Raw genomic sequence first — 26,284 nt, 5'->3', positions numbered from 1 at the left:
AATAAACCCATATTTTACCGATATTCTGTGCTTTAATATCTTTAGCCTTTTGAAATCAGAGTTGATTGCTTGAGTTGGTGTGTGCGTGTGTGTATTAACTACCTCATGGGGGCGCTATATGACTCTAAATAGAACAAACTGTAACTTGCATGTAACTGTCTGTTCATAAAATATGTTAGTTAGTTAGTTAGTTAGTTAGTTAGTTAGTTAGTTAGTTAGTTAGTTAGTTAGTTAGTTAGTAAGTTAGTTATCATCAAATATGATCTGATATAATATGATATTAATTCATTCCCAATCATATCAAATGTTGAATAACAAGGGGGTTTTAGAGAAGTGTGGTGTCTGTAAAATTGGTGTCTGAAATCTGTTAGTGTGTTGTATGAGTGTTTTGTGGTTCTTCATATTTAGAACCTATGGGGGTAAGATTAGTCCTTTTGGCAAATTAAATCACTTTTTTAATTAATTAATTTAATTTCTGCAATAAATGCTCTATATGACAAAATTTTTATTTGGAAATTGGGAGATAAAAATTCCTTCCAAAAAAATTGTCATTTAAAGCATTTATATACATTTACTTATTACGGAATATATAAATATTAATACATTATATTTGCATTAATTTGTTCACTTTTAATAAAAAAATGTTTTACTAAGATGTTTATTCGTATACAATTTTTTACTTGTGTAACAAGCAAAAAAACATCAAATTATATAATGTATATCAAACATCAACTATTTATATATATATGATACAGCAACTTCTTATTCTTTGTATTAGTATTGTACTACAACAACAATGATAACAATAACAATAATAATAATAATAATAATAATAATAATAATAATAATTATTATTATTATTATTATTATTATTATTATTATTATTATTATCATTGTTGTTGTAGTAATATTATTAGTAGTATAGTTATTATAATTAATAATATAAGGATTAATTAAATCAGTCCATACTGTAGTAAGCTGTGGTGGGCGTGGCTGTACTGTTTAACTGGGTGTGGCTCTGTTTTTAGTAGCGTGTTATTTTCTTTCCCGCCTGCATTCCGCCCCCACAACCCACCTCTACTCCTCCTTCAGCGCCTTTATTACAACAACCAGCCAATCACACAGCGAGTGGTGTAAATCTCTTAGCCAATCCCAGAAGAGAGGGCGGGGCCTGCCACAATTCAGGTGAGTAAATTGTATCGTCAGTGTCGGAGCGAGAGTGCTGGCACGAGCCCTGATATTTTGTGTAACTCTTTGTGTTTTAGCTTTACTGGTGCAGCTCGTGCAGCTCGTGCAGCTCGTGACTTGTTTCTAAATGGCTAAAAGTAAGAAGTCTCTGAAGAGCCTGTTCTCCAGAAGCGAGCTGAACCTGAAGGATTCCTCAGAGAAGGATGAGAGCAGCGCTCGCTCCAAAACACTCAAATTCTTCACCTGGAGAAAAAAGAAGAAGACACCAGGAGACACCACAGCCACCGACAGGTAACATCTCTTATCTTATATATATATTCCATAACTTTTTATTTTAGTAATATACCGTCCCAAAAATAAAAGTAATAAACGATATTATTGCCTGTGTCACTGATCTAATAATAAAAAAACATGATATTCAGGCCTTTCACGATAATTAGTCTATCAATATACAATCAGATCAAATCAAATCAAATGAGGTTTATTGCAGCATCACATAAATACAGGTGTAGAGGTGAGCACAAACTTAGCTGCATGATCCCACTTAGTATACAGAAAAACACAATATATATACATCATATATAGCAAATAGAGCAAATGGAATACAATTAATTTGCATATCATACAGTATGTGAACGTTACCTCAATATTATTTGCTGACATCAAAATTGTCCGTTGTGGTTTGTGTTTTTTTTTTTTTTGTCTGCTTTGTTTAAAAACAGTGGATTAATGTAGAATATTTAAACATTTGTATATTGCACATACATTTCTAAATTAGAAATGTGCAAAATGGCCTTAAAATAATATCACAATATTCTTGCTGATGTGATAAAACACTGAAAAATGTTTTTATTAATTTTAAAAATAAATCTTACAAGTTGATAAGGTAATAAAATAAACAATGTTACAAATAAATGTAACATAAAACTAAAATTCTGGATATTTAGTATGTTAATTATTTTGATATTTGCTTGCATATAAAGTGTAATCGTAAACAAGTATACGAAAATATCCTTACATCTTCACAGTAAATGTAAAACTGCATTTAAGACAGGATACTGCTATTATTTATTATTTATTCATTTATTATTAGGTGAAGTCATTAAATGGATTTTTTTATTGTTTCAAAAATTATTATATTATTGTGTGCAAAATAACATGACACACCCCTTGTCTCAATACTCTTTATAATCAAATGTTGCTCTTGTTGCTCTTTAAAAAGTTGGAATTGCTTTATTATACTATTAATCCTATGTAGCATAATATGTTCATGTATTAGCATAAAAAATATCCTGCTAAAGAAGCTCAATATGTTTTTATATACCCTGAACCACTGGTTGCAAAACAACTCAAAACATGATTCATCCACCCCCATGCTTAACAGTTGGAGAGGTGTGCTTTTTTAAAACATCCTGTACCCCTTTCTCTCCAAGCATGCATTTGCTCATTGTGGACTACAAGTATCATTCTAAACCTGACCTGACAGTCCATCTATATTAATCATACTTCTTAAAATGGTCCTGTAAAAAAAAATATATAATGGTGAATGATGATGTGAGGCTGCACTTTCCTAGTCTTCTTTACTGAAGATCATATTTTGTACATGCGCTGTTGCACAGTAGAATAGTGCACCACGCCCCCAGAGTCAAAATCTAAATCTAAATTCTGCCTTTCTCAGTTGAAGTGTACTGGTTGCATCTTCTTGTCTTCCTTATGCCACAATCAGTTTTAATATTGGACAGATCTCAAATATTGTCAATATATCTAAGCTATAATATTAGCTGTGGATATAAAGATGCCATATGTTATGCTGCTGGACAGGCAGTTATCATGTTTACAACTTCAGTTGAATTCATTTTTATTTGTATAGTCTATTTTATTATTATAGACATCATAAAAAGTAATATACCCTGAAGAGCTTTCCAGAATTGCAGGTGGGGAGATTATATACTATAATTTTATTAAGAGTTATTCATGAATAAACAGCCCATAAAATAAGGACTGTAGTATTAGCTGGTGGGATTACATTAGGCTTAATACTGTTGCTTTCAGACAAAAAACCTTGTATTTCCATTTTTGCTGTTTTATTACTTTTTGACATGATGTGAGTCTTTTTTTACACTCTATCCAAATGTTATAATGAATGGACCAATATAAATGCTCCAAAAAATCTATTTACATTGAATTCCATTGAAAGTTAAGAAGCTCAAACACATTTTTGGTGCGGCTTGAAGCGCAAAGCAAAAGGCATGAACTAATTCTCTTTATTGATCAATCAGTGTGTCACTTATCATTCCCTTTAAGAGCCGGGTGAGCTCTGACCTTGGCGCATTCGTATCCTAACAGTGCGTAGCTTTTGTGCGTCTCAGCAGAGCCAGATACTGACCTTCTCGTTCACACTGTGAAGAAACACCAGCTGCTCATTTAAGAGAACAGTAGTTTTATTTTATTCTTTATTATGTTTTTACTGCTGAGTTAAAAGCAGGTGCCTGGTGCACATGTAGCAATGGACTCTGATGATTGACTGTTGTCAGGGTTTTAATAGGTCAGTGGCGCCCCTGTGTTTTCCGCCGCCAAAATATATAGCAACACGGCAGAAATTTACATGAACACACCTCGCTTCCAGACCACCACGGCCATCAGTGTACATTGTAGATTTATTCCTAAGTTCTGACGCTATTTTAACAGTGCAAGGGCAAGGCGTGAACATAGACTGTTGACGGGGTGTAAGATAGCAAAGAGCATCGCAACGCGCCTTACGCAAGGTGTACAATAGTACAGCAGGGTTCTTAGTCTTTCATTCATAGGCTCGTAACTTTAAATGTGAGTCATGTGATGTCTCAGGATTGGATGCATTAGAATGGTTAGACTCTACTGATTCAGGAACAGTTTGAATCATGTTTCTTTGATGTGCTGTCTTGAAGCTGTTAATAGTCAAACACAGAGAGAAATTGAGTTAGTTTGGCGTTTCAGCACATTCAAGACTGTAGATCTAGTTAAAGATCAATTTTTGGGTTGATATGAATATATATTGTATTATTAGATCAAATCCACCTCTAAAATCCTCACAGCAGTAGGGCTGCAACTAATGATTATTTTGGTAGTTGACTAATCTGATGATTATTTTTGTAGTCGACTACTCTGATGATTATTTTTGTAGTCGACTAATCTGATGATTATTTTGGTAGTCGACTAATCTGATGATTATTTTGGTAGTCGACTAATCTGATGATTATTTTGGTAGTCGACTAATCTGATTATTATTTTGGTAGTCGACTAATCTGATGATTATTTTGGTAGTCGACTAATCTGATGATTATTTTGGTAGTCGACTAATCTGATGATTATTTTGGTAGTCGACTAATCTGATGATTATTTTGGTAGTCGACTAATCTGATGATTATTTTGGTAGTCGACTAATCTGATGATTATTTTGGTAGTCGACTAATCTGATGATTATTTTGGTAGTCGACTAATCTGATTATTATTTTGGTAGTCGACTAATCTGATGATTATTTTGGTAGTCGACTAATCTGATGATTATTTTGGTAGTCGACTAATCTGATTATTATTTTGGTAGTCGACTAATCTGATTATTATTTTGGTAGTCGACTAATCTGATGATTATTTTGGTAGTCGACTAATCTGATGATTATTTTGGTAGTCGACTAATCTGATTATTATTTTGGTAGTCGACTAATCTGATGATTATTTTGGTAGTCGACTAATCTGATGATTATTTTGGTAGTCGACTAATCTGATGATTATTTTGGTAGTCGACTAATCTGATGATTATTTTTTCGATTAGTTGATTAGTGAACGATTATTTCTGCCATGTCCTCCATCTCTAAAAATGATAGAAACAGCTGAACATGGGATTTAAAAGGCATTTAAATGACTAGATGTTGTTTAAATGTGGAAATAGACACAGAGTTGAGTGTAAACTGTGTGAGTGAGCCATTTACCCATCTCCCATTGTGCTTCTGTCACCAGCACTTTGTGTAATGCGGTACTGTTACAAATTAACGATTAGTCATTAATACAATTTGTAGTCGACAAATTTTAATAATTGGCATTGTCGATTATATTGACTAATTGTTGCAGCCCTACACAGCAGTGCTCCAGAATTTATAGAATTCAAGTCTTTCCTGGACAGTAGAGGCAGTTACTCCAACAAAAGCAGGATGAACTTGTTTTAATAATCTTAAATTCAGAGTAAACAATGACTGAGCAGGTGTCCCAATACTTTTGTCCACATAGTGTAGGTGTAGTGGAGTTCTTGACGGGCCATCCATCCGGCACTTGACATCTGTGTTTGTATTTGCACAAAGCTACATGATGGCTTGTTTAAACACTGTTAGCTCTGCTCTTCTGAAGGTAAACACACTGTGTGCTCTTGGTGAGGTCGGACAAAAGGGACTGTCCAAAAACAGCAGAAACACGCCGCTCCCCTGTGTAAACTAACAGCTGGAGGAGCTCAGGAGCGCTGTGTTGTGTTTTTTTTTTTTTTGTAGGTTTGATACAGACAGGTGTAGATCATGATTGGAATGTAACCTCTTGTTCATTTGTAATAAATGTGTACTGAAGAGTCCTTGTGTTGAACCTGCCGTTCATTCCTACACACTGCAAAAAATCCATTGGCAAAAACTAGACAAAATTAAGTTATATGCAAATTAAGACAAATATATGTATATTAAGCAAAAAAATCTGCCAATGGGGTAAGCAAAATTTTCTAAGTAGGATTTCTTACAAAAAGCAATGGCAAAGTCTCATAATTAGTGAAGTAACACCTAAATCAAGCAAAAAAATCACTGTTTTTGGACACAAGAATCAGAATCACTTGATTGCTGCTTGATTGTGCTTATTTTGAGTTATTTTGAATGACTTAAAATAAGGTACAAAATCTAAGTGAGTATGATTAAGATAATTAAGTCTTATCAGAGAAGAAAATAAGATTTATTGCCTCAAATTTAGAAAATTTCACTTGCTAAGATTTAGTTTTTTGCAGTGTAGTCAGCTGTGTGTTCCAAAACCTTATTGTTTTAATATACTAGACTAGAGCATCTCAAAAAATTTAAATATAATTGAAAAGTTGCTTTATTTCAGTAATTCAGTTGAAAATCTGAAACTCATATATTATATAGATGTATTAAACACACAAAGTGATCTATTTTAAGTGTGTATTTATTTTTATTGTTGATGATTATGAAGCTTACAGCCAATGAAAAACCAAAAATCAACAATTCTTATTAAATATAGTAGAACATTATATAAGATCAGTTGGTACTTTTGGCCTAGTGTGGGCAGTGTGCCAAGTCCTGCTGGAAAATGAAATCCTATTATTGTAAAAATTCTCAAAAATCATGGAAGAATTGGGCATAATCTGATATATTTTGGTTTCTGACAAACTATATACATATCTGTGCTGCAAATAATAATATTGGTATTATCAGTGGAGTGATTAGAATGAGTGCAAACCTCGCAACTTTCTCTATATGTGAGATATAAGACGACAGCCAACAGCAAGTTACTGGATCCTGTTTTACTGCATTATGCCCCAGTGGGACTCTCAGACTTCTTGCAGTCGGGGCAATACAAGAACAAGCTGGTCAACCACTGTGTTTCACTGTGAGAAAATAATAATCCCCCAGACAGATTTATTGTTTGACTGAAAGACATATTAGGTCATATCTAAATCATACAGCTGAGTGTAGATGTTTCAGGCACCCCAGGACAAAAGATATGAGTTATTAATGCTGTAAAAGGGAATAGGTTCATATATACATTAGCCATCTATGGTTAGCGAACCTAACTGAAGCACAGTGATTACCTGCTCAACAGAAACATAGCCAGCTTGCCTGTTTCCATGGCTGCAGCATGCTGTTTATATGATGTTGTCTATACCTGTCACTAAAACCCACACATACAGTATTAATGTGACATATTTAACATAAGCACATACTTGCTGAAGCAAGAGCTGCCAGTCTTTTAACTCATGTAATCATGTTTATTTAATATCTGTTGATACATCCTGATCATGTTATAAGAGTTACTCCAGAAAATATAATCCATAAGGGTCCTTTAAAAACTAATCTAATCTAAATCCCGTACTGAGTTCTATTTAAAATATAATGCAATTGAACTATTGAACTATTTATTCTACAATGAAACTGAAACACCTGTCATTTTAGTGTGGGAGGTTTCACGTCTAAACTGGAGCAGCCTGGTGTTCAATCTTCATTAATTGCACATTATTGCACCAGTAAGAGCAGTAAGAGTGTGAAGGTTCAATTAGCAGGGTAAGAGCACAGTTCTGCTCTAAATATTGCAATGCACACTATAACATTATGGGAGACATACCAGAGTTCAAAAGAGGACAAATTGTTGGTGCATGTCTTGCTGGAGCATCTGTGACCAAGACAGCAAGTCTTTGTGATGCATCAAGAGCCACGGTATCCAGGGTAATGTCAGCATACCACCAAGAAGAACCAACCACATCCAACAGGATTAACTGTGGATGCTGTAAGAGGAAGCTGTCTGAAAGGGATGTTCGGGTGCTAACCCGGATTGTATCCGAAAAAACATAAAACCACGGCTGATCAAATCACGACAGAATTCAATGTGCACCTCAACTCTCCTGTTTCCACCAGAACTGTCCGTCACCACAATCAATTATTGTGCTCTAAAACCAGGTGTTTCAGTTTCATTGTCGCGTATCGAGTATCGTTATCGCAAAAATACCATGAAATATGGTGATATTATTTTAGGGCCATATCGCCGATCCCTAGTGTTTATTTGAGTTCCAACTAAATTTGACTTGTTTGAACAGTTCAAACTAATTTTTGACTTGTTGTTTGAACTGAATATATTCATTTAAAGGTGTGCCCACAAATTTTTGGACTTTTAGTTTATATCAGTATTTTTCCACACCTGCTTAATTATTTAAATTGCAATTCTTAAGACTTACTGAGTCAAACATTAGACAAAAATGGGCAAGTCTACTCTATTTCACAGTTTAAGTTCAATATACATTCATTTTACAATTTAAAATGTGCATTTATTAACTGATATCTAGTGAAATGGAGTCACTTGTGTAAACTGTGAGTATAGTGTGTTGAGTAAGGTTTGCTGTGTGTTGGAGGATGTGGTAGTGCACTATTGTAAGAGCTCCAGTAACCTGCCTCTCCACATGCTTACCAGACCCGTCATCCACACAGTACGAAACCCAAAACCTGCAGCCCCGTTCCCGCAGGGGAAATCTCAACCTGTGTACACTGTGGAGGAGTAAACTTTACTGCATACCTTCACACTGATGTGGAGCTTGTTTTGATGCACACGGAGATGTGAAGCTGCTACAGCGAGCTTCTGCATTTATAGACAAATATCACCTGTCTGCTGCAATTTACAGCTGCAGCTTTCTAAAGTGCAACAAAACTGCTTTTAAGCCAAGTAGTAAATCATGTGTTGCTCAGTGAACCACTGGTGATGCATATATACATGTATGTATACGTCTCCAAATGCAGTCAGATCCTATTAGCAATGCTCTTGTAGTGCAAATCTACTGCAATCTATGAATAGTAGCGACTTAATTAAGTAGAAATTATGAAAAAGCAGGTGTCTCAATACTTTTGTATAAGGGACACCTGCTATTTTGTACTTAGTAATACACGTCTCCATATTGGGTACAGTAAAATAGGACATTTTTGTGCAACATCTCATTTTCCATAAGTGTATAAAAGGAGTTTCCTGCTGCCTGTCATGGCTAAAAAGAAAACTCAGACACACGCAAAAGAAATACAAATCCTTTACTAAATGAAGTAGACGGCAAAAGAGTAGTCAAAACAAGCAGGGTCTATACCAGTAAACAGCAACAATGGAGAGCAAGCTTACCATAAATGTGAAACAGTCCTGAGGTCATAAGGTCATACACAGGAACGAGATATCAAAATTTGAGGTTGGAGGTCATATACGAGAGGGTAAAACAGGCAAGGAGATAAACGCTTCGTATAGTGGAGTGTTCAATATTCTGGTGATTGACTTCCTGAAGACATCAGTCTGTGGTCCATTCTGAAAATTAAGTGAAAAGCGTGGGAAAGAAAGCAGCGCTTTCAGTGCAAGGCATGACAGTACCTTTATTTTTTGGATCTTGGAATCTGTTGCTGCACAGTTTACAGTGTTGGGCATCTTCTAGCCCCTTATCAGTGCTCACAGGACGCTGACCACAGGTTTTTGCCCACCGGATGCTGCTTACAGGACTATTGTGGACTATTCTCAGCCCAGCAGTGAAAACTCAGATGTTTAAAAACTCCAGGATAATAAAGCATGTTGAGAAACAGAAAGACTACAGTCTCTAATTATACCCTTCATAACAGCATTGCAATCTAACACGTCCTTCTGGGTGCAACTATTTTGTTTGTTATGAGTGTGGGTTTTAGCTTCTGATCCTGCCGACTGCTATTCCCCAAGTCCCATTTCCACACCCTGGGTTGCCAGGTGGTGACAACAGCACACAAACAGCGTGCTGCAGCCATGGAAAACAGAAAAGCTGGCTATTTTTCTGCTGTAGAGGTAATCACTAAGTCATTCAGTAAGGTTTGCAAACCATGGCTGGCTAATGTATCACTACTAGCATAGTAGAGATGGGTATTTTGGACATGTACAGTATCCTAACTGATCAGCAAACCTCGTGACCTTGGCATCTTGGAAGGAGCGGATGGGGCATAAATCTGTAGTGTTTGGAAATTGGAGTCTTAAATATTTCACACACTTGCTCACATTTATTACTGATTTTTTTTTACTTTAAGGGAAAATAGAATAATACTATAATCAGTTTTAAGGAACTGTCAGTGCTGGTGCATTTTAACTGGTATCTTGACTGCATTTTGTGTGGTAAAAAGGTCTTATATTGTGGAAATAATATTTAAACAATAATACAATATTGCCCAGCTGTAATATATATATATATATATATATCAATGTTGGTGGACAGCTGGGGGTTATTTATTTATTAATGAGTATTTTAGCGCATTTTATGTATAGCAATGCAGTGACACTGATTAGCATGGTAGTGGTGTATCGGGTGTTGGTGTGTGTTCTGCTGATGGTACGAGTGGATCAGATGTCCTTCATCAATATGCTCAAGATGCTGCCCACAGGACACTGTTGGTGGTCTATTCTCAGTCCAGCAGTAACACTGAGGTTTAAAAACTCCAGCAGCACTGCTGCTGTATCTGATCCACTCATTGTACCACCAGCACAACACACACTAACACCTCATATTATTAATATTATTATATTACATTATATTAGATTAATATTATTATTAACCTCTGTGGTGTTTTTCTCTCCTGTGGCATTCTGAGTATTGAAGAACAGAGTGAAAGGAGGGTAATAATAATAATAAAATCGGCAGAGAAACAGATACTACAGGTCTGCAGTCTGTAATTACAGTGCACGGCTCTCAAACGGCTGACAGGCAGATCTCAATCATAGTATATTTTCATATGCAAATTTGACACTTTCCTACAAGTGAGAGTGAGGAGCGTCTGCTGTCTCTGCCTCTGCTGTGGTTAAGATGAAAGAGGATCCACCGGTTTAACACACAGCTCTCTACCTGCTGAATTCAGGCTGGCCCAGGTTATGAATTATAAGCGTGTTTGCTCATAATTCACTATTCAATTCATAAGTTACTGATGTAAAGCCACACAAAGCAGGTCATTGTGCCGCTGAGGTGAGCGTCTCTCATGCTGACGCTGAGGAAGAGCATACCTGTCCACATTGCTGCAGCACTTGTCACCTGTTTGTTTTGCTCGGCTGCTGAAAGAGTGGCCTGGATCGAAGATGGGCATCATACCTGTGGCACATGACTGACATATCATGGTGTTCTGTACTGGATTGGCTGTATTAGAGCTTAGAACCTTTTTTTTTTACTATCACAGTGAGATTTTTTTACTTTTCTATATTATTAATGATTAGGGCTCGAATATATCAGATATAGAATATTTTAGTAATCATGTATTCTACTGAAAACACTTCGATTAACTGGATTTATTCGGATTTAATCAGATTTAATCGGATTTAATATATTTTAAAACGTTTAAAATGAAAATGAGTTGGTTCCTTTCTTAGATAACAGTTTTATTTACTAAATTTACAGAAACACACTGTAACAAATAGTGTTGTCATGAGACCACATTTTTCAATATGATACCTGCCTAAATATCTCAAAGCTGATATTAAAATAATACCATGGCAAAAACCTAAAACATTACAAATTAAGAAAATAATAAAAGATTGAACCTGGAACTAAAAATGTTTTTTTCATTAATAATATAAGAAAAAAATGAAAAGTTGATCAACTTTTTTTGTGATCTGTGTGATGTTTGGATGTTTGTGGAACGTACACAATAAATTAAAAGTGTAGAGTCAACTCATTGTGTGAGTTGGTTCTCGAATCGAGTGCAAATTCGAATCAATGATTCAAAAATCTGTTTATAATCCCATGCTATGATATCAAGCTCTAAACTGGACTAAACACAGGGTTGGGTCAGGGCCAAAAATATATAGTCTGTGACTTAGGCGTCTGTTTTTTTTTTAATGCTATATAGATTTTATATAAAGCTATGGCGCGAGAATCACAATATAGCAAAGTAACAAAGGTCTATGCTTCTTCAGTGTTGCAATGTTAAATAACATCATTCTAAACAGATTTTGCTCATTCAAACAACCGGAAAATGTACTATAAAAGCTCAGTTTTAACGCTCTACTTACTAAATAATGTTGGGTTTAAATCAGGCTGGGGCTCATAATCACAGGTTTTGGATTTTTTTCCCGATCTAGGCTCTAACCTGGATCATTCCTAGCCCACGTTCCACTGATGTGAGCTCCACAGCAGCTTGTTGGCTGGGGTGTAGACCCTCCAGGGGTTTCGGAGGGGTATTTTGCATTTTCCACACTCCCTTTGGGTGATCTGTGGCCTGCCTGACTGTGCACGCCCAGAGCCGATCCACATTCCAGTCATGTTAACTTAAAGACTCAGCAATTTGCACCGTCACATGTGGAGTTTAGAGGTAACAACATTTAAACCAACAAGTAAAATGAAGAACATTGTGGATCTGGTTTCAGTGACATATTTTAAGTGGTGGAGAAGAAAAATATCAGGCAGTGAGTGAATAGTCAGTACTTGAAAGTGATGTGTTGCTTTAAAGAAGGTCAACCAGTGATCCAGTGACTGGTCATGGGTGATTCAAGGCTCATCCAGTTAATGAGACCAGCCGATTGGTCAGTGCAACTCCTAGTTAATGACATGTTTATGTCATGTGATTTATATTTCTGACTTCCAGACTCTCAACCACACAGTAAACTCACTATTTGTCTGAACTTAAGTTAATTAAGTCTGTTTTATGTAAAAATTAGGTATTTCCAAACATTACTCAACTATTTTGAGTTAACTGAATATTTGTGGGCATGTATACATTCAAACTGAGATCTTTGAGTTGAACCACCTTATAAAGACTGAGTTTAGTCTTTTGCCATTGGCAGCTTCTTTTCCATTGGCTTGTGTCACAATCTATTTGTTTACTGGGTGTATCCCCCATTTTCTGACATTCACCATCATTGTGTAGTCATTCCCCCTTAACCTCTATGTTGTAGGCTGTAAGAACAAGCAGCATTTTCTGAGCTGCTACAGTAACTCTGTGTTGGCTGTGCTCTCAATACTGTTTAATCTGTGGTGTTTCGGCGGAAATTATATTAATTATGTAATTCTTTCTCAAACAAATGTAGTATATAGTAGACAATATTGCATATATACAGGACATACATAGATGTGAAATTGTGTTACAGCAAAAAAAAAAAGCCATAGCTGACTAAAGTACAACTAAATAAAATGATAAATATTATAACAATGAAAAAGAGTCAGAGATATGCACATGCATGAGACAAGAGACACTAGTAATGTATTGATCAGAATGCTGATTATGTGTATGCTGGGGGGCAGAATAATAATATCAGGTATGTTTGATCACATTGTCTAGAGTATTTCTTCTATTGATTAAGGCAGTGTTGTCTTCCACAGAACTGAATCTCCTGATCCCAGTGTAGAGGACTGGCCTGATTCTGACCAGAGGACATCTATTTACGCTACTGCCCCAAGGTCAAAGGTCAGTGGTACTTTGAGCTCTCATGCCTAAGGGGATATACAGCTGGTATCTCCTGTGTCTGCTCTCAGAGGTTTGGATTTATAGTCGCAATAATAAAATAAACAATGAAAGTTGAGAGATGAGAGATATAGATCCCAGATCAATTGTGTCCTCTGCTGCCCTCTAGGTGACATTAATGTAAATTACTCCCTGCCTGCAGGAGTCACGACACTATTAATGAGCTGATTGGCTGAATTAGGTGTGTTGTGAGGATGGAAAGTCATATATTTACAGGTCAAGAGTCACCAGAACCATGTTTAAAGAACAGTTAGGGGGAGTCGTGGCATTCTCAGAAGATAACAACTGTCTATAGTCTGCAGTGTGGAATTATTTTAATGTATAACATGCTTTTCCTCCAGGCTTTTTTATATTTTTTGCAGTTTTTGCTCACGCCACATAACCTGTTCATTTATGATTAGCTAAAAATAAAAATTAACTGAAAATAACAACAATTCTATTTTAACAGTAAGAGTAAAAGTAAGCTACTAAAAGTTAAACTAAAAACTTAATGTTCAGTTACAGTATTTTTTTAACAGAAGAGCTTACATAATTTGCCTGTTTAATACGTAACACTTAATTTGAAGGCTACATGCATAGGGGCTTCATTACACATTCATAAGCATTGAATAATATATTTGAATTGAATTTACATTTTATTTTTTTGAGAAAAAAACCCACCCCACAAAATTAAATGGCATATATAAAACTTATAACAAACATAATTATATATTATATTATATTATAAAATTATTTAAAAAAAAAAACATCAGTATAACACAAAAACAAAACAGGGAATGTGTATATATACAATACGAACAATTACAATACATTTATCAAATGATCTTTTAAACATCTTTTTTGCCAATTGGTTAAGATCAGTCCACATTTCTCATTTTCTGCAAATAAATGCTCTAAATGATAATATTTATATTTGGAATTTGGGAGAAATGTTGTCTGTAGTTTATAGAATAAAACAACAATGTTCATTTTACTCAAACATATACAATAGCAAAACCAAAATCAGACCTCCACCAGTCGTACACACTGCTTTTGGATAATTTTATGCCTTTACTCCTGATGCAAAAATTCAAGCAGTTCAGTTTGGTGGTTTGGCGGCTTGTGATCATCCATCTTCCTCTTTATTATATTGCAGAGGTTTTCAATTTGGGAAAATCAAAGAAACTCATAATTTTTAAATGGACACATTTTTTCCCAGCTAGTTTTGTTAATATTAGGGCATCAATGTAGTTCAAAATACAGGATTGGGAAATCTGCAGAAAGTAATCCTTGTTTGGTTTCTCATGCTGTTTACAGGCAGTTTTGTTTTGGTGGGGTTTGTTTTGAGTGTACCGTATAATTGAATGTCAAGATGAAGTTTAATGAAGCTTAAACTGCACTTATATAACAGCTGTACAGAATCACCAGAGGCAGAACTCTTTTCCTTATCATTACAGGAGTGTTTGTTTAGACTTGCCATGTCTGTGCTCTCCAGTACCATGAAGGTTATAAAAACAAGATATCATCCTTCTGTACTTATTCTGAACTTGTGAGCATCCAGGGTTACATTTAGAGTTACAGCAGCAGCAAATCACTTTAAATAAAGCAAATGCTGATGTTTTTATTGTATGACAGAAAAGGACCAAGCAACACTGGCCACACTACTTTGAAATCCATTGATTGGAACTATTTTTTATTTATTTTTTATTAGTTTTAATAGGTATTTTGTTTTATTTTAACATGTTAACCAGTTCAGCCCTTTCAGATCTGAATCATGTTTCAGTGATGGAAATAAGAATATAAGAATGCCGTTTTCTGTTTCTAATGCACAAAAAATAAATGCTTTGGGAGCCAGTGTTTTAAATTTGTATTTGATTTTTGAGCTTTTTCCTTTTTTTATTTTTTACAAACCATCTATAACAGTAAAATAAAAATGATTAAAGTGTTTAGGGATTAGTAAAACAAAAAGAGGCCCTAACTTTGTTGCCTCTAGTTTAGAAGTGTTAAATTAAGGTCATGAATGAATTATTATATAATTAATGTATATCAATTAATTAATAATTAAAATGTTAAATTAACAATATTATATAAAAATGACATTATAAAATAAAACTAATAACTGTAAAACCTGTGACCACTTGCTCGAGCCTTTAAGGGACTTCTGCAAGAGCCTGTAGAGGGCGCCAGTGATTGAGATTATGACTGCAGTGAAATCCTTTTCAGCTCAAAGCAGACAGACAGACAGACAGAGAGACAGGTAGAAACTTTATTGATCCTAGAGGAAACTTCAATGCTGGTAGTAGCAAATCAACATTGCCAAACAAAAAAGAAAAATAATTACAACAGTAGAGGTAAAAGTGAAATACAAAGTGAAATAATATCAATATGAATTAAGTAAAAAATATAAATACATATTAATATGGTGATTTACTTAAACTGTGTAAACCAGGTAAAGATCTAAGACTTTTCCTATGTACACAAAAAAAGCCCTTTTCTCTCCAATTTTTTCACAGTTAGGTGTAAATCTGTGTTAGTAAGCACTTCTGCTTTACTGAGATAAAAAAAAAAATCATCCATCAGTCACAGGTGTGGCAAATCAAGATGCTGATTGGACACAGGTGTACCTTGGGCTGGCCACTATGAAAGGCCACGCTAAAATATGCAGTTTAAAATCCAATATAATATAATCAACCAGGGAAATAATGAGAATTTTCTTCCTCAAAATCTGGTGTTTAAGGTGCTGAACTGCAAGCAGAACCACTTAAAAAAAGTACTTTAAGAAATAAAGACTGGGTCAGGTTACTCTTTAATTTGCGAGCAAGTTCACATAGTATTTTAGTTACGTAAGAGTTTGGGAAATACTCTTTAATTAACGATCAATTTTAAGTATTAGAGTTAACAAAGTTCCTAGCATTACAAAGCTTTAGAGAAACCCACCCAAGCTCAGTAGGTTAAGTCATGAAATTAAACTAATCTAAAGCAGAGAACAGAACACAGTGATCATTGTGTGGTTATAATGACTGAAAACTAGCATAGCAACATAACAGCACACTGTGTTCCACTCTGTGAACTAATTATAATTATATATTGTCTAAATACAGTACTGTGCTAAAGTTTTAGGCACCGAAGCAAATTACACTAATCCATTTATCTCAGCAATATGTGTTTTCGCCTGAAAAAAAGCACCACATACGATTTGAACAAATGCAAATAAACCTACATACAGTAAAACATAACAAGAAATTCTCATTTTTAACTAAGTATGTTATATCCTGTGAGCCAAGCTGAAGAACAAAGCTAAGCTAAGTTAAGTAACCAAAACTGTTGTTAATCTACACAGATTTCTCTACTGAAAACTGTTTATTTGGGTGAGTAAAGCACTTTCGTTTATTTACAGTAAGCTTAGATTTATAAATTTCATTAAGATCGGAGCATTAGCATTACTGGCTAACTGCTAGCACTTAGCAGGGTTAGCAGCTATTGCTAATGCTGCTCCAGCACCAGCAGTGCAAGCCAGGGTTAGCAGCAGGCTACAGGTCATTAATACTCACCTCTGAATGGCGCAGTTAGCGGCTAGTTAACTTAGTAATGCTAAGCTAAGCTAAGTAAAAAACCCTGAAAATCCTAAAAAAAAACTAATTTTCAATATTTCAAAGTCAAACAAACACTGGATGTTAATCTCTCCTGAAAACTTCCAATTTGGGTGAGTAAAGCGCTTTTGTTTATTTACTGTAAGCTCGAGCATTAAGATTGTAGCATTAGCATTAGCGGCTAGCCACTAGCAGCTAGCACAGTTAGCTGGTAATGCTAATACTTCTCCAGCAGTGCTAGCCGGGGTAAGCAGCAGGCTACAGGATGATAGTAACGTTACTCACATCTGGACAGCAAAAAAAAAGCTAGTGTTTAGCATGGTTAGCGGCTAATGCTAATATTGCTCCAGCCTCGGTCCAGGAGAACTTAACTGAAACTTAACTTAACTGTATAACGCTGTACTTCAAAATTCTGGATTATAAGACACACTGACGATTTTTGGGAAAATTAAAGGATTTTCGGTGTGTTTTATTGTGCCAAAAATACGGAAATATATATATGTATGTGTGTGATGTGTTCAGTTCAGTGAAGTAACACAGAGTGAATGGCAGCCAGTATTCAGTATTCCGGATATTTTACGTAATTGAAGTTCCACAGTGGGTGCTTCTGTGTTTCTGTGTGTGTTTTCGTGTGTGTGTGTGTCACATGTTGAGTGGGTTGTGGCCATGCCTCCCTCGCAGCAGTGTAATTACAGGTGCTGACAGATGAAGGTTTGTTGTGAGAGTTGTTTGTTCACAGCTTCACTGTGGAGCTTTTGTAGCTCTGAACTCCAGGCTGTTCTGCTATTCTGAAAAACTAAAGAAAAAACTTCTGAAAACTGACTGAAAAGGTCGTCTAAAATCAACAGGAAAGCATGCATGTTTCTACATGTATGATTCATTCATCCATTCATATGCTGTAGTATATACAGTATATAGTGTATGTGTGCATTAAATCAGCCAGCAGCGAATAGCAGTAGATCTAAAGGCCAATAGAGAATCATGACAACTTTTAATTGCTTGTTATGTGGTTCTTTTCTATGATAATAAACGTTGTGTATTTATTATTTAGTAGTAAATGACCTTATATAGCAGCAAGTGGGGTCATTATTGAGAGTCTAATTATTGAAATTAGAGTTAGAGAAGCCTATTTTAGAGAAGCCAGTATCATATAGAACCATTTTTGCATTTTAAGGCCATCTGGATATAAAATTTATTTGTACTTTGTGTTGTTCAGTTTTTAAGAATCATCTTAAAAAATATACAGCTCTGGAAAAAATAAGAAACCACTTCAGTTTCTGAATCAGTTTCTCTGATTTTGCTATTTACAGGTATATGTTTGAGTAAAATGAACATTGTTGTTTTATTTTATTAACTACAGACAACTATAGATTTCTTCTAAATTTCAAATTAAAATTATTGTAATTTAGAGCATTTATCTGCAGAAAATGAGAAATGGCTAAAATATATAAAAAAAAAGATGCTTTAAGACCTCAAATAATGCAAAGAAAACAAGTTCACATTCATAAAGTTTTAAGAGTTCAGAAATCACTGTACCACAGTGCTGGAGTTCATTGAGCTCCTGAGAGAGACCCATTCTTTCACTTATGTTTGTTGAAGAAGTCTTCATGCCTAAAGGCTTGGTTTTATTTGGTGATTAAAGTGATTGGAACACCTGAATTTAAGGATTTGAATGGGTAAGCTATCAGCCAGTAGAATATTTACAAGACCCATGAAGGGGTTCTGTGGTTTGACCAAGATCTTAGCAACACATCAGCTTACAATAACTGACTGTTCACTAAAATGTCACGCGACATTTTATTTCAGCGTGGTTAGAGCTGCATTTTACCCTCAGTGTGACACATTTACGAGCTGTGGGTGGGGTGTTCCTGAGAAACAGCTGTTTTCTAGTGTAATTGCTTTTCCTAAAGGCTAATAATGCCTTCAGTGTTGGTGTACATCTGGTAAACTGTTAATGGCATGCCTGTGCCACTTTACAGTTCCAGTTCACTCATAATGCAGAATTTGCATATCTGCATTAGCAATTGGTGCAACTTAGCTCATTCATTAGATATTTGCGCACATGTGCGTGCTTGAAATTGATTTCAAAAGTAGGGTAAAGATTAAGAACAATAAACTGTATAAAATTTAGATTAATATAGGCTTTATTTATTGAGCTACATAAAGAAAATTATAGAATTAATGTATAATGCATGGCAGATGTCTCAGCATGTAGTTGAGACAGGTTGTAGAGGTTCCTAATGGTGTTCTGCAATAATCTATTCCATGCAGCTCATTCAATAAACACTAGTGACCATGGTGCTACTGAAACCATGCATGCCCATGCCACCACCACCATGTTTTACGGAGGATGTGGTGAGATTTGTAGTTTCACCCGTCCAAAGAACGCTGTTCCACAACTGGACTGGCTTCTTTTGATTTTTTTTGTCTAATCTGGCCTTTTTATGATGATCTGCAGCTTGTGGCATTTGCTCTTCTGAAAATTCTCTCTTTATAGTAGACTGAGATACTGATACACCTCTTTCCTGGAGGATGTTGTGATGAGTTTTTCTTCTCTTTTACCTGCTTAACTGATGATGGATTAACACGGGAATAGCCCATGAGGCCTGTAAAATAGCTTTTGGGATAATTTCTTCTTTTTCTAATTTCTTCTAATTATTTTTATGCCCCTAAAATGAGGATGTAGAAAAAAATATGTAGAATAGCATATGATTCCTTGAATTAAACCTAATGCACAGCCCAAATCATGTCATCAAGATTGTGACACTTTGCACATATTTATTTGCCTATCTGTAAAAATGCAGTCATTTCTGGGTGTGTAGTTGTCGTACTGCACACTGTATCTGTTGTTGTTCTTCACTCTTCATTTCATCACTTGAAGGAATTTGACGGTTTGACAGTTTGAAATCTGATGGAAAGAAAGACAGAAAGCCCGTGTTTGTGTTTTTATGCCATTCCATGTGCCTTTGTTATCGTTCAGGAGGATTTAACAGGAGGATTTTGACGTTCTGAAACTGCGCTCTTGTTAACAGCCACAGGCAGATCTTACAGAATGAGCCACTGCTAATGACAGGTAGCAGCGTCAGGGATCACTAATAATCAGCTATTGTGGTGTCAATCAATTAAAAAAATAAGTTTTTATAGTGGGTATAAACTAACCTAGACAACAGTCATTCCTATAGATTAAACACACACACACACACAAACATACGGATGCACTGCAGAGTGCAAATCTGACTTTTAACTCAACAATATACAGAATAAAGAATAAAATAACATTGCTGTTCCCTTAAATGAGCTTCCCTTAAAGTGCGCTGCACTGTTAAGATAGGAACGTGCCAAAGTCAGAGCTCATCTGGCTCTTAAAGATAATGACAAGTGACACACTGATTGATTTATTTCACGCTATGCCCAACACACACACATGATTAATTAAGACAATTAGTACAAGTCTTTTGCTTTGCGTTTCAAGCTGCACAAGGCTTATTTTTTGTGCCCTAATGAGAGCAAAGACACACCAACACGCCCTAAATCCAGCCGCGTGATCCCACAATTGGCCAATGCTCTATAATATTCGCTTAAATAGAGTTCTTATTGTTTAAAACTTAGCATTATCAGAAAATTGGGTCAGTCAGCTGAAGCCTGTGATTGTATTAAATGTGTAAACAAATTTGCTGTATGTTTTAAAATATCCAGCTATTTGACTACAGTTTGCAATAGATACTTTATTTTGGACTATATATTTTTATAAACAGTATATTGCAGTTTATTTGGTTCTGAGTCTCAGCTGCTTATGACAAACCCTTTTGGAATATAAAAATAGTCCGCATTTGTTTGAGACTCATTTTAATAACATGGCGGAGCTTTCGGTTTAAAAATTACAGTCTGAGCACTGTAAAAGACTCGCTGGCTTATTATAAATCCAGAGTGTTGGAGAGTCTGATGAGTCTGGTCGGATCAGTTCTGTGTAAGACGGGTGGATCAAGGTTCTATTATCACCCCAACCAGGAAACTCAACACCCTTCAGAGGAATTTAAAAAGTTCAGCGTTCCTCTAATAGTTTCAGAAAGCAGGCGAGGACGCATGCAAATCTATGAGGCATTATAGTGATACAAATTTACATAATTATACAGGACAGGTTTCGACTGTACAATAACAGTACGGGTGCATCTCAAAAAAATAGAATATCATTGAAAAGTTACTTTATTACAGTAATTTATGTTGAAAAGTATGGCGTACAGCCAATGAAAACCCAAAAAACAGTGTCTCAGAAAATGTTAATATTATATAAGATCAATTGGTACTTTAGGCAGTCCTGCTGGAAAATGAAATCTGCATCTCCATAAAATTGTCTATAGTGTATATTAACCTGATAATTAGCCAGCCATTTGAATTGGGTGTGTTGAATGGTGTTTAATGCTTGTGTTGTGCTAATATTTGTTTGTCTTTCTTTTTACTAATATTCCATCATTTTCTTCTTTCCAAAAGGGGCTCCTCAGTAAGTCTGAGACTGACCTCCACAAACGCAAAGGCTTCACTTCATTCTCTCTGGGCTGGAGGAAGAAAAAGAAGAAAATAGCACTTGCCCAGAGTGTTGCTAGCATCGATACTGAGCCAGATGTCAATGACCAAACCAGAGAGCAGCAAAATGAAGAGGAGGAAGACCTGGAGGAGAATGTTTTCAGCCAAGAAGCACAAAGTGAGGTGGTTAAACCTGCATCCACTCATAACCTGCCCTCTTTTGTCTTCATTGACCAGCTGATAGAGTCTGAAGGAGTTCCAGAAGGTCCTAGCCCAGCCTCAGCTCCTTTTACACCAGTTACCTTGGATGGCACCTTCATTTCTTACATTGATTCAGACAGTGATGGTTACCACACTCCTCCAGAAAGTCCTGATATGGATGCAATGGCATTTTTTCATGCACAAACGGACAACACTACCATTGGTCAATCTCTTGATGACTCAGTTGGAACCTCTTTCAATCTTTATCCTGAAACAAATGCAGAAATAACGACCACCACAAAGTTTGCCACTCATGAAAGCCAAGAATCCAATATTTCTACAAGAGATTTCACCACAGATAATGATGACATGGTCCAAGCAGTTCTCGGAACCATGAGCTTTCCTATGAGTCCATTGGACAATTCTTCTGCAGTGCCTGCAAGTGCAGCATCAGTCATTGAACCATCTACCAGCTCCCTCATAAATGGACACCAAGCCAATACCAGCATCATGATCCCTGATTCCGGCTCTAAAATTTCAGGAATAGAGGAAGCTGACTCATCACAAGGTCACACGGAGTCAAATAACCCATACGCCACAGTCTCTACTTCAGTTTTACCACAGAACTCCACCTTCAGACCAGCCACGAGCCCTTCCACCAAACAAATCTCTAGTCAGGTCACTACAGATAAGATGATTGTTGGACAAATTGACTACCCTTCCAAAATTGGACCTACAGAAATGTCAACCAACAATAGTGATAGTGCCATTCAGGTTCCTACACCTGAATTGTCTTCAAACACCAAGCAACAGAGCTCAGATCCCAGTCTAGATGCTGGTCCCGGTCAGGCCTTGCATTCCATTGGTGAAGCCTTTGGTGACTCAATTGTGAAAAATGAATCTGACTCTTTTCCCAAATCTCAGAACCTTTCAGTCTCTCCAAAAGTCATCTCATCAACTACAGAACTTTACAGCTTCTCTCTCGATCATCATATCTCTGACAAAGTTTCTGCAGTGGATACTTCCAAGAACAGAACAGAATCCACATCTACTGATGTAGCTGATTCAAACCAGTCCATTTGTGCTGCTGTCGAACAAGTTTCCCATGACTTTGAACCTGTCCAACTCGAAAATAAGCCAAACATCTCCTCAAAGACAGGAAATACTATCAACACATCTGACTCAGGATCTCCATATACCACTAAGACAAATATGTCATCCACCATGACGTATGGAAGCTCAGATCACAATCCCAGCCATGACTGGGCATCATCATCCTCTGGTGACTCAGTTCTGAGAGAGGAATCTGATTTAATCCCCAAATCTCTGGACATTCCAGTCCTTCCAGAAGTAATCTCATCAAACATAGAACTTTCCAGCTTGTCCATTGATCGTAATAACTCAATGGATGTTTCTGTAGTGGAAACTTCCAAGACCAGCACAGAATACAACTCCACTGATGTCCCTAACTCAAACCAGCCCATTCTTGCTGCTACTGAACAAGTTTCCCATGGCTTTGAACCTGCCCAACTCAAGGATAATTCAAATATTTCCATAACAAAAGGAGACACCATCAATACCTTTGACTCAGGGTCCTCATACACCACTAAGACAAATGAAACCAGCACAGAATCCTGTTCTACTGATGTAACTAACTCAAACCAGCCCATTCTGGCTGCTATTGAACAAGTTTCCCATGACTTTGAAACTGGCCAACTCCAAGACTCCAACTTTAAATCAAATATCTCATCAACAGCAGTAGACCCCATTAAGACCTTTGACTCAGGGTCCTCCTACACCTCTCAGACAAATCTGTCATCCACCATGATGCATGAAAGCTCAGATCACAATCCCAGCCATGGCCAAGTTTTGTCAAGCTCTAGTGACTCAATTCAACTCAAGGATAATTCAAATATCTCCATAACTAAGGGAGACACCATCAAGACCTTTGACTCAGGGTCCTCATACACCACTAAACAGACAAATCTGCTCAGCACAGGATCCTATTCTACTGATCTCACCATCTCAGACAAGCCAGACTCTACTACTGTTAAACCACTTTCCCATGGTTTTGAACCGGCCCAACTTCAAGACACAAACCTTAAGTCAACTATCTCCTCAACAACAGTAGACCCCATTAAGACCTTTGACTCAGGGTCCTCCTACACCGCTCAGACAAATCTTTCATCCACCATGATGCATGAAAGCTCAGATCACAATCCCAGCCATGGCTTGGCCTCGTCAACCTCTAGTGACTCAGTTCTGAAAGATGAATCTAATTTTATCCCCAAATCTCTGGATATTCCAGTCCTTCCAGAAGTAATCTCATCAAACACTAAGCTTTCCAGCTTCTCTATCGAGCGTCATAACTCAGAAGAAGTTTCTCCAGTGGATTCTTCCAGGATTAACACCGAATCCAACTCTACTGATGTCACAGACTCAAACCAGCCCATCCTTACTGTGGTTAAACCTGTTTGCCATGACTTTGAACCTGCCCAACTCAAGGATAAGTCAAATATTTCCATAACAAAAGGAGACACCATCACGACCTTTGACTCAGGGTCCTCATACACCACTAAACAGACAAATATGTCCAGTACAGAATCCCATTCTACTGATCTCACCATCTCAGACAAGACTGACCTTACTGCTGTTAAACCAGCTTCCCATATTCAAGATAAGTCAAGCATGTCCTCAACCACAGGAGAAACCATCAAGGCCTTTGATTCAGGGTTGTCATACAACACTAAGACAAATCTGCCGTCCACCATTATGTACACCGACATGGCCAGACTTGACCACCATTCCAGGAAGATAACTGACCTTGCTGAACAAGTTCCACCAGAACCAACAAAGGTCTGCACTGGGCTTCCATCTAAAACGTTTAACAACGACAAAGGTACTCCCAACACATCGTCCCTTGACAATGTCCCTACTGCCACAGATCTCCTGCCCACACATCCAGACGTCCATCACCATCCTACCAGTGGTCTAACTGAACGACAGGAAGTAAATATGGCCACTCTAAACAATATGAGGACAAATAAAGCAGGTGAAAGCCATGCTGAAGAGCAAATATTGTCTCAAGGACAGGATGGGTTTGCGGACCGTACTGAACCTGCCTGGAAGAGTGTGACACTTGCAAATGATTCTGAATCAGTTGATTCAGTTACTGTTAAATCAGTTCAGAAGAAATACAGTGGGTTTGAAAATCCAGTGAAGAATTTGGATGAGTTTACAGACCATGATAAACAAGTGTGGAAGAGTGTGACCCTTCCAAATGACTCTAAATCAGTTGATTCAGTTACTGCCAAATCATTTCAGAAGAAATACACTGGGATTGATACCCCAGTGAACACTTTGGATGAGGTTCAGCTGACCTCCTCAGAGAAAGAGAAGATGAAGGATGAACATCTTTCAAGAAACCAAGGACAAGAATCGACCATTGTAAAACAAGTACCCTATGAATCTGAGGCAAGTTTGAAAGCACAACAATTCGGAGAAGTTCAGGACCAGTCAGGCCGAGAAAGTGAGATACTGGAAAGTGAAGCAGCCCAGCAACTTTCGCATCTGGCTATTACAAAACCGGACACACCAGTTCTGCGAGAATGTGTGCTTGAGGAATGCACGACTGCCGCTCCCTGGAGTCCACACGGGGAGGCGTCAATGACAGACTGCAGCCTGGCAGCACACACTGACCTGGGGACAGGGTACAGCCCCTCCCTGGCCATGCTGTCTGGAGGCGCGATAACACTACAGGAGCACAGGAGAGCTGGGGGCGGGGCTAAGGGGAGTGCCGTTAGCCTCCATGCTGAGAAAGAGGATAGGGCTGCTACACAAGAGCAGGTGACACTCACAGAAACTAGCAGAGCATCAAGAACATCTCCAGAAGATCTTAAAGTCAGCTCAGGTGAAGGAAAGGAATCGGACTACAGAAGAGAGGAGGTTCAGGACACGTCCAGCCTCTTCAGACCTTCTTACACAACAGAGAAAACCCTTCAGTCTACGCCTAAGTCTAAGACGATAAGGGATACTCTCGAGGACACACCTGTACCTGTACCACCTGAGAACGAAGACCAAGACAGATATAGTGCTGCTGGGACTCAGCACCAGCCCAGAGGAGGGTTAAGCCCTTTAAGCCTCTTTTCAGAGGCAGCATCCGCAAACACTGTAGAAACTTCCAGGACTTTGACTGAGATAGGAACGTCTCCCTCAGGAGTCATTGTTTACCTCAGGGAATTCGGCCTTGACAACAGTGAGGAAGAGGACGGTGGTCAATCTACAGGAACCAGAGCCATCCCTGACCACATCTACACACCAGCTGGCCAGTAAGTTCATTTTATTTTCACTAATTTGTATTATTTTAGAATGAACTAAATGCTTTTAATGAAAAAATCTACAGTTTAGAAATATTTATTGGAAACTTAACCTTTTCAATAAGCCAGCAGACATATCAGTAAAGCACAGTACATTTACCTCAGTAGTGCTATTCCATTTTTTAATTTACTTCAGCAGTGCTATTATAATCATGAATGTATCTTAGCAGGGCTACTCAAGTTATGTGTGTAAAGATTACACAGTGAAATT

General features: G+C 37.0%; 1 protein-coding gene across 1 annotated transcript in view; it reads left to right on the top strand.

The window, feature by feature from the left end:
* The first annotated feature begins 1,206 nt into the window (after positions 1-1,206).
* crybg2 (crystallin beta-gamma domain containing 2) overlaps positions 1,207-26,284 on the top strand; it is a 65,832-nt gene continuing 40,754 nt past the window's right edge. Inside the window, exons 1-3 of the mRNA XM_049467785.1 lie at positions 1,207-1,479; positions 13,265-13,349; positions 21,464-26,025. Of these exons, the coding sequence (XP_049323742.1) occupies positions 1,316-1,479; positions 13,265-13,349; positions 21,464-26,025 (4,811 nt within the window). The 5' untranslated portion in view covers positions 1,207-1,315. The remainder of the gene's footprint in view (positions 1,480-13,264; positions 13,350-21,463; positions 26,026-26,284) is intronic.

This window comes from Astyanax mexicanus, chromosome 19 (assembly GCF_023375975.1).
Source record: "Astyanax mexicanus isolate ESR-SI-001 chromosome 19, AstMex3_surface, whole genome shotgun sequence".
NCBI classification, from domain to species: Eukaryota; Metazoa; Chordata; class Actinopteri; order Characiformes; family Acestrorhamphidae; genus Astyanax; species Astyanax mexicanus.
This window is presented reverse-complemented; position numbering and strand designations above follow the sequence as displayed.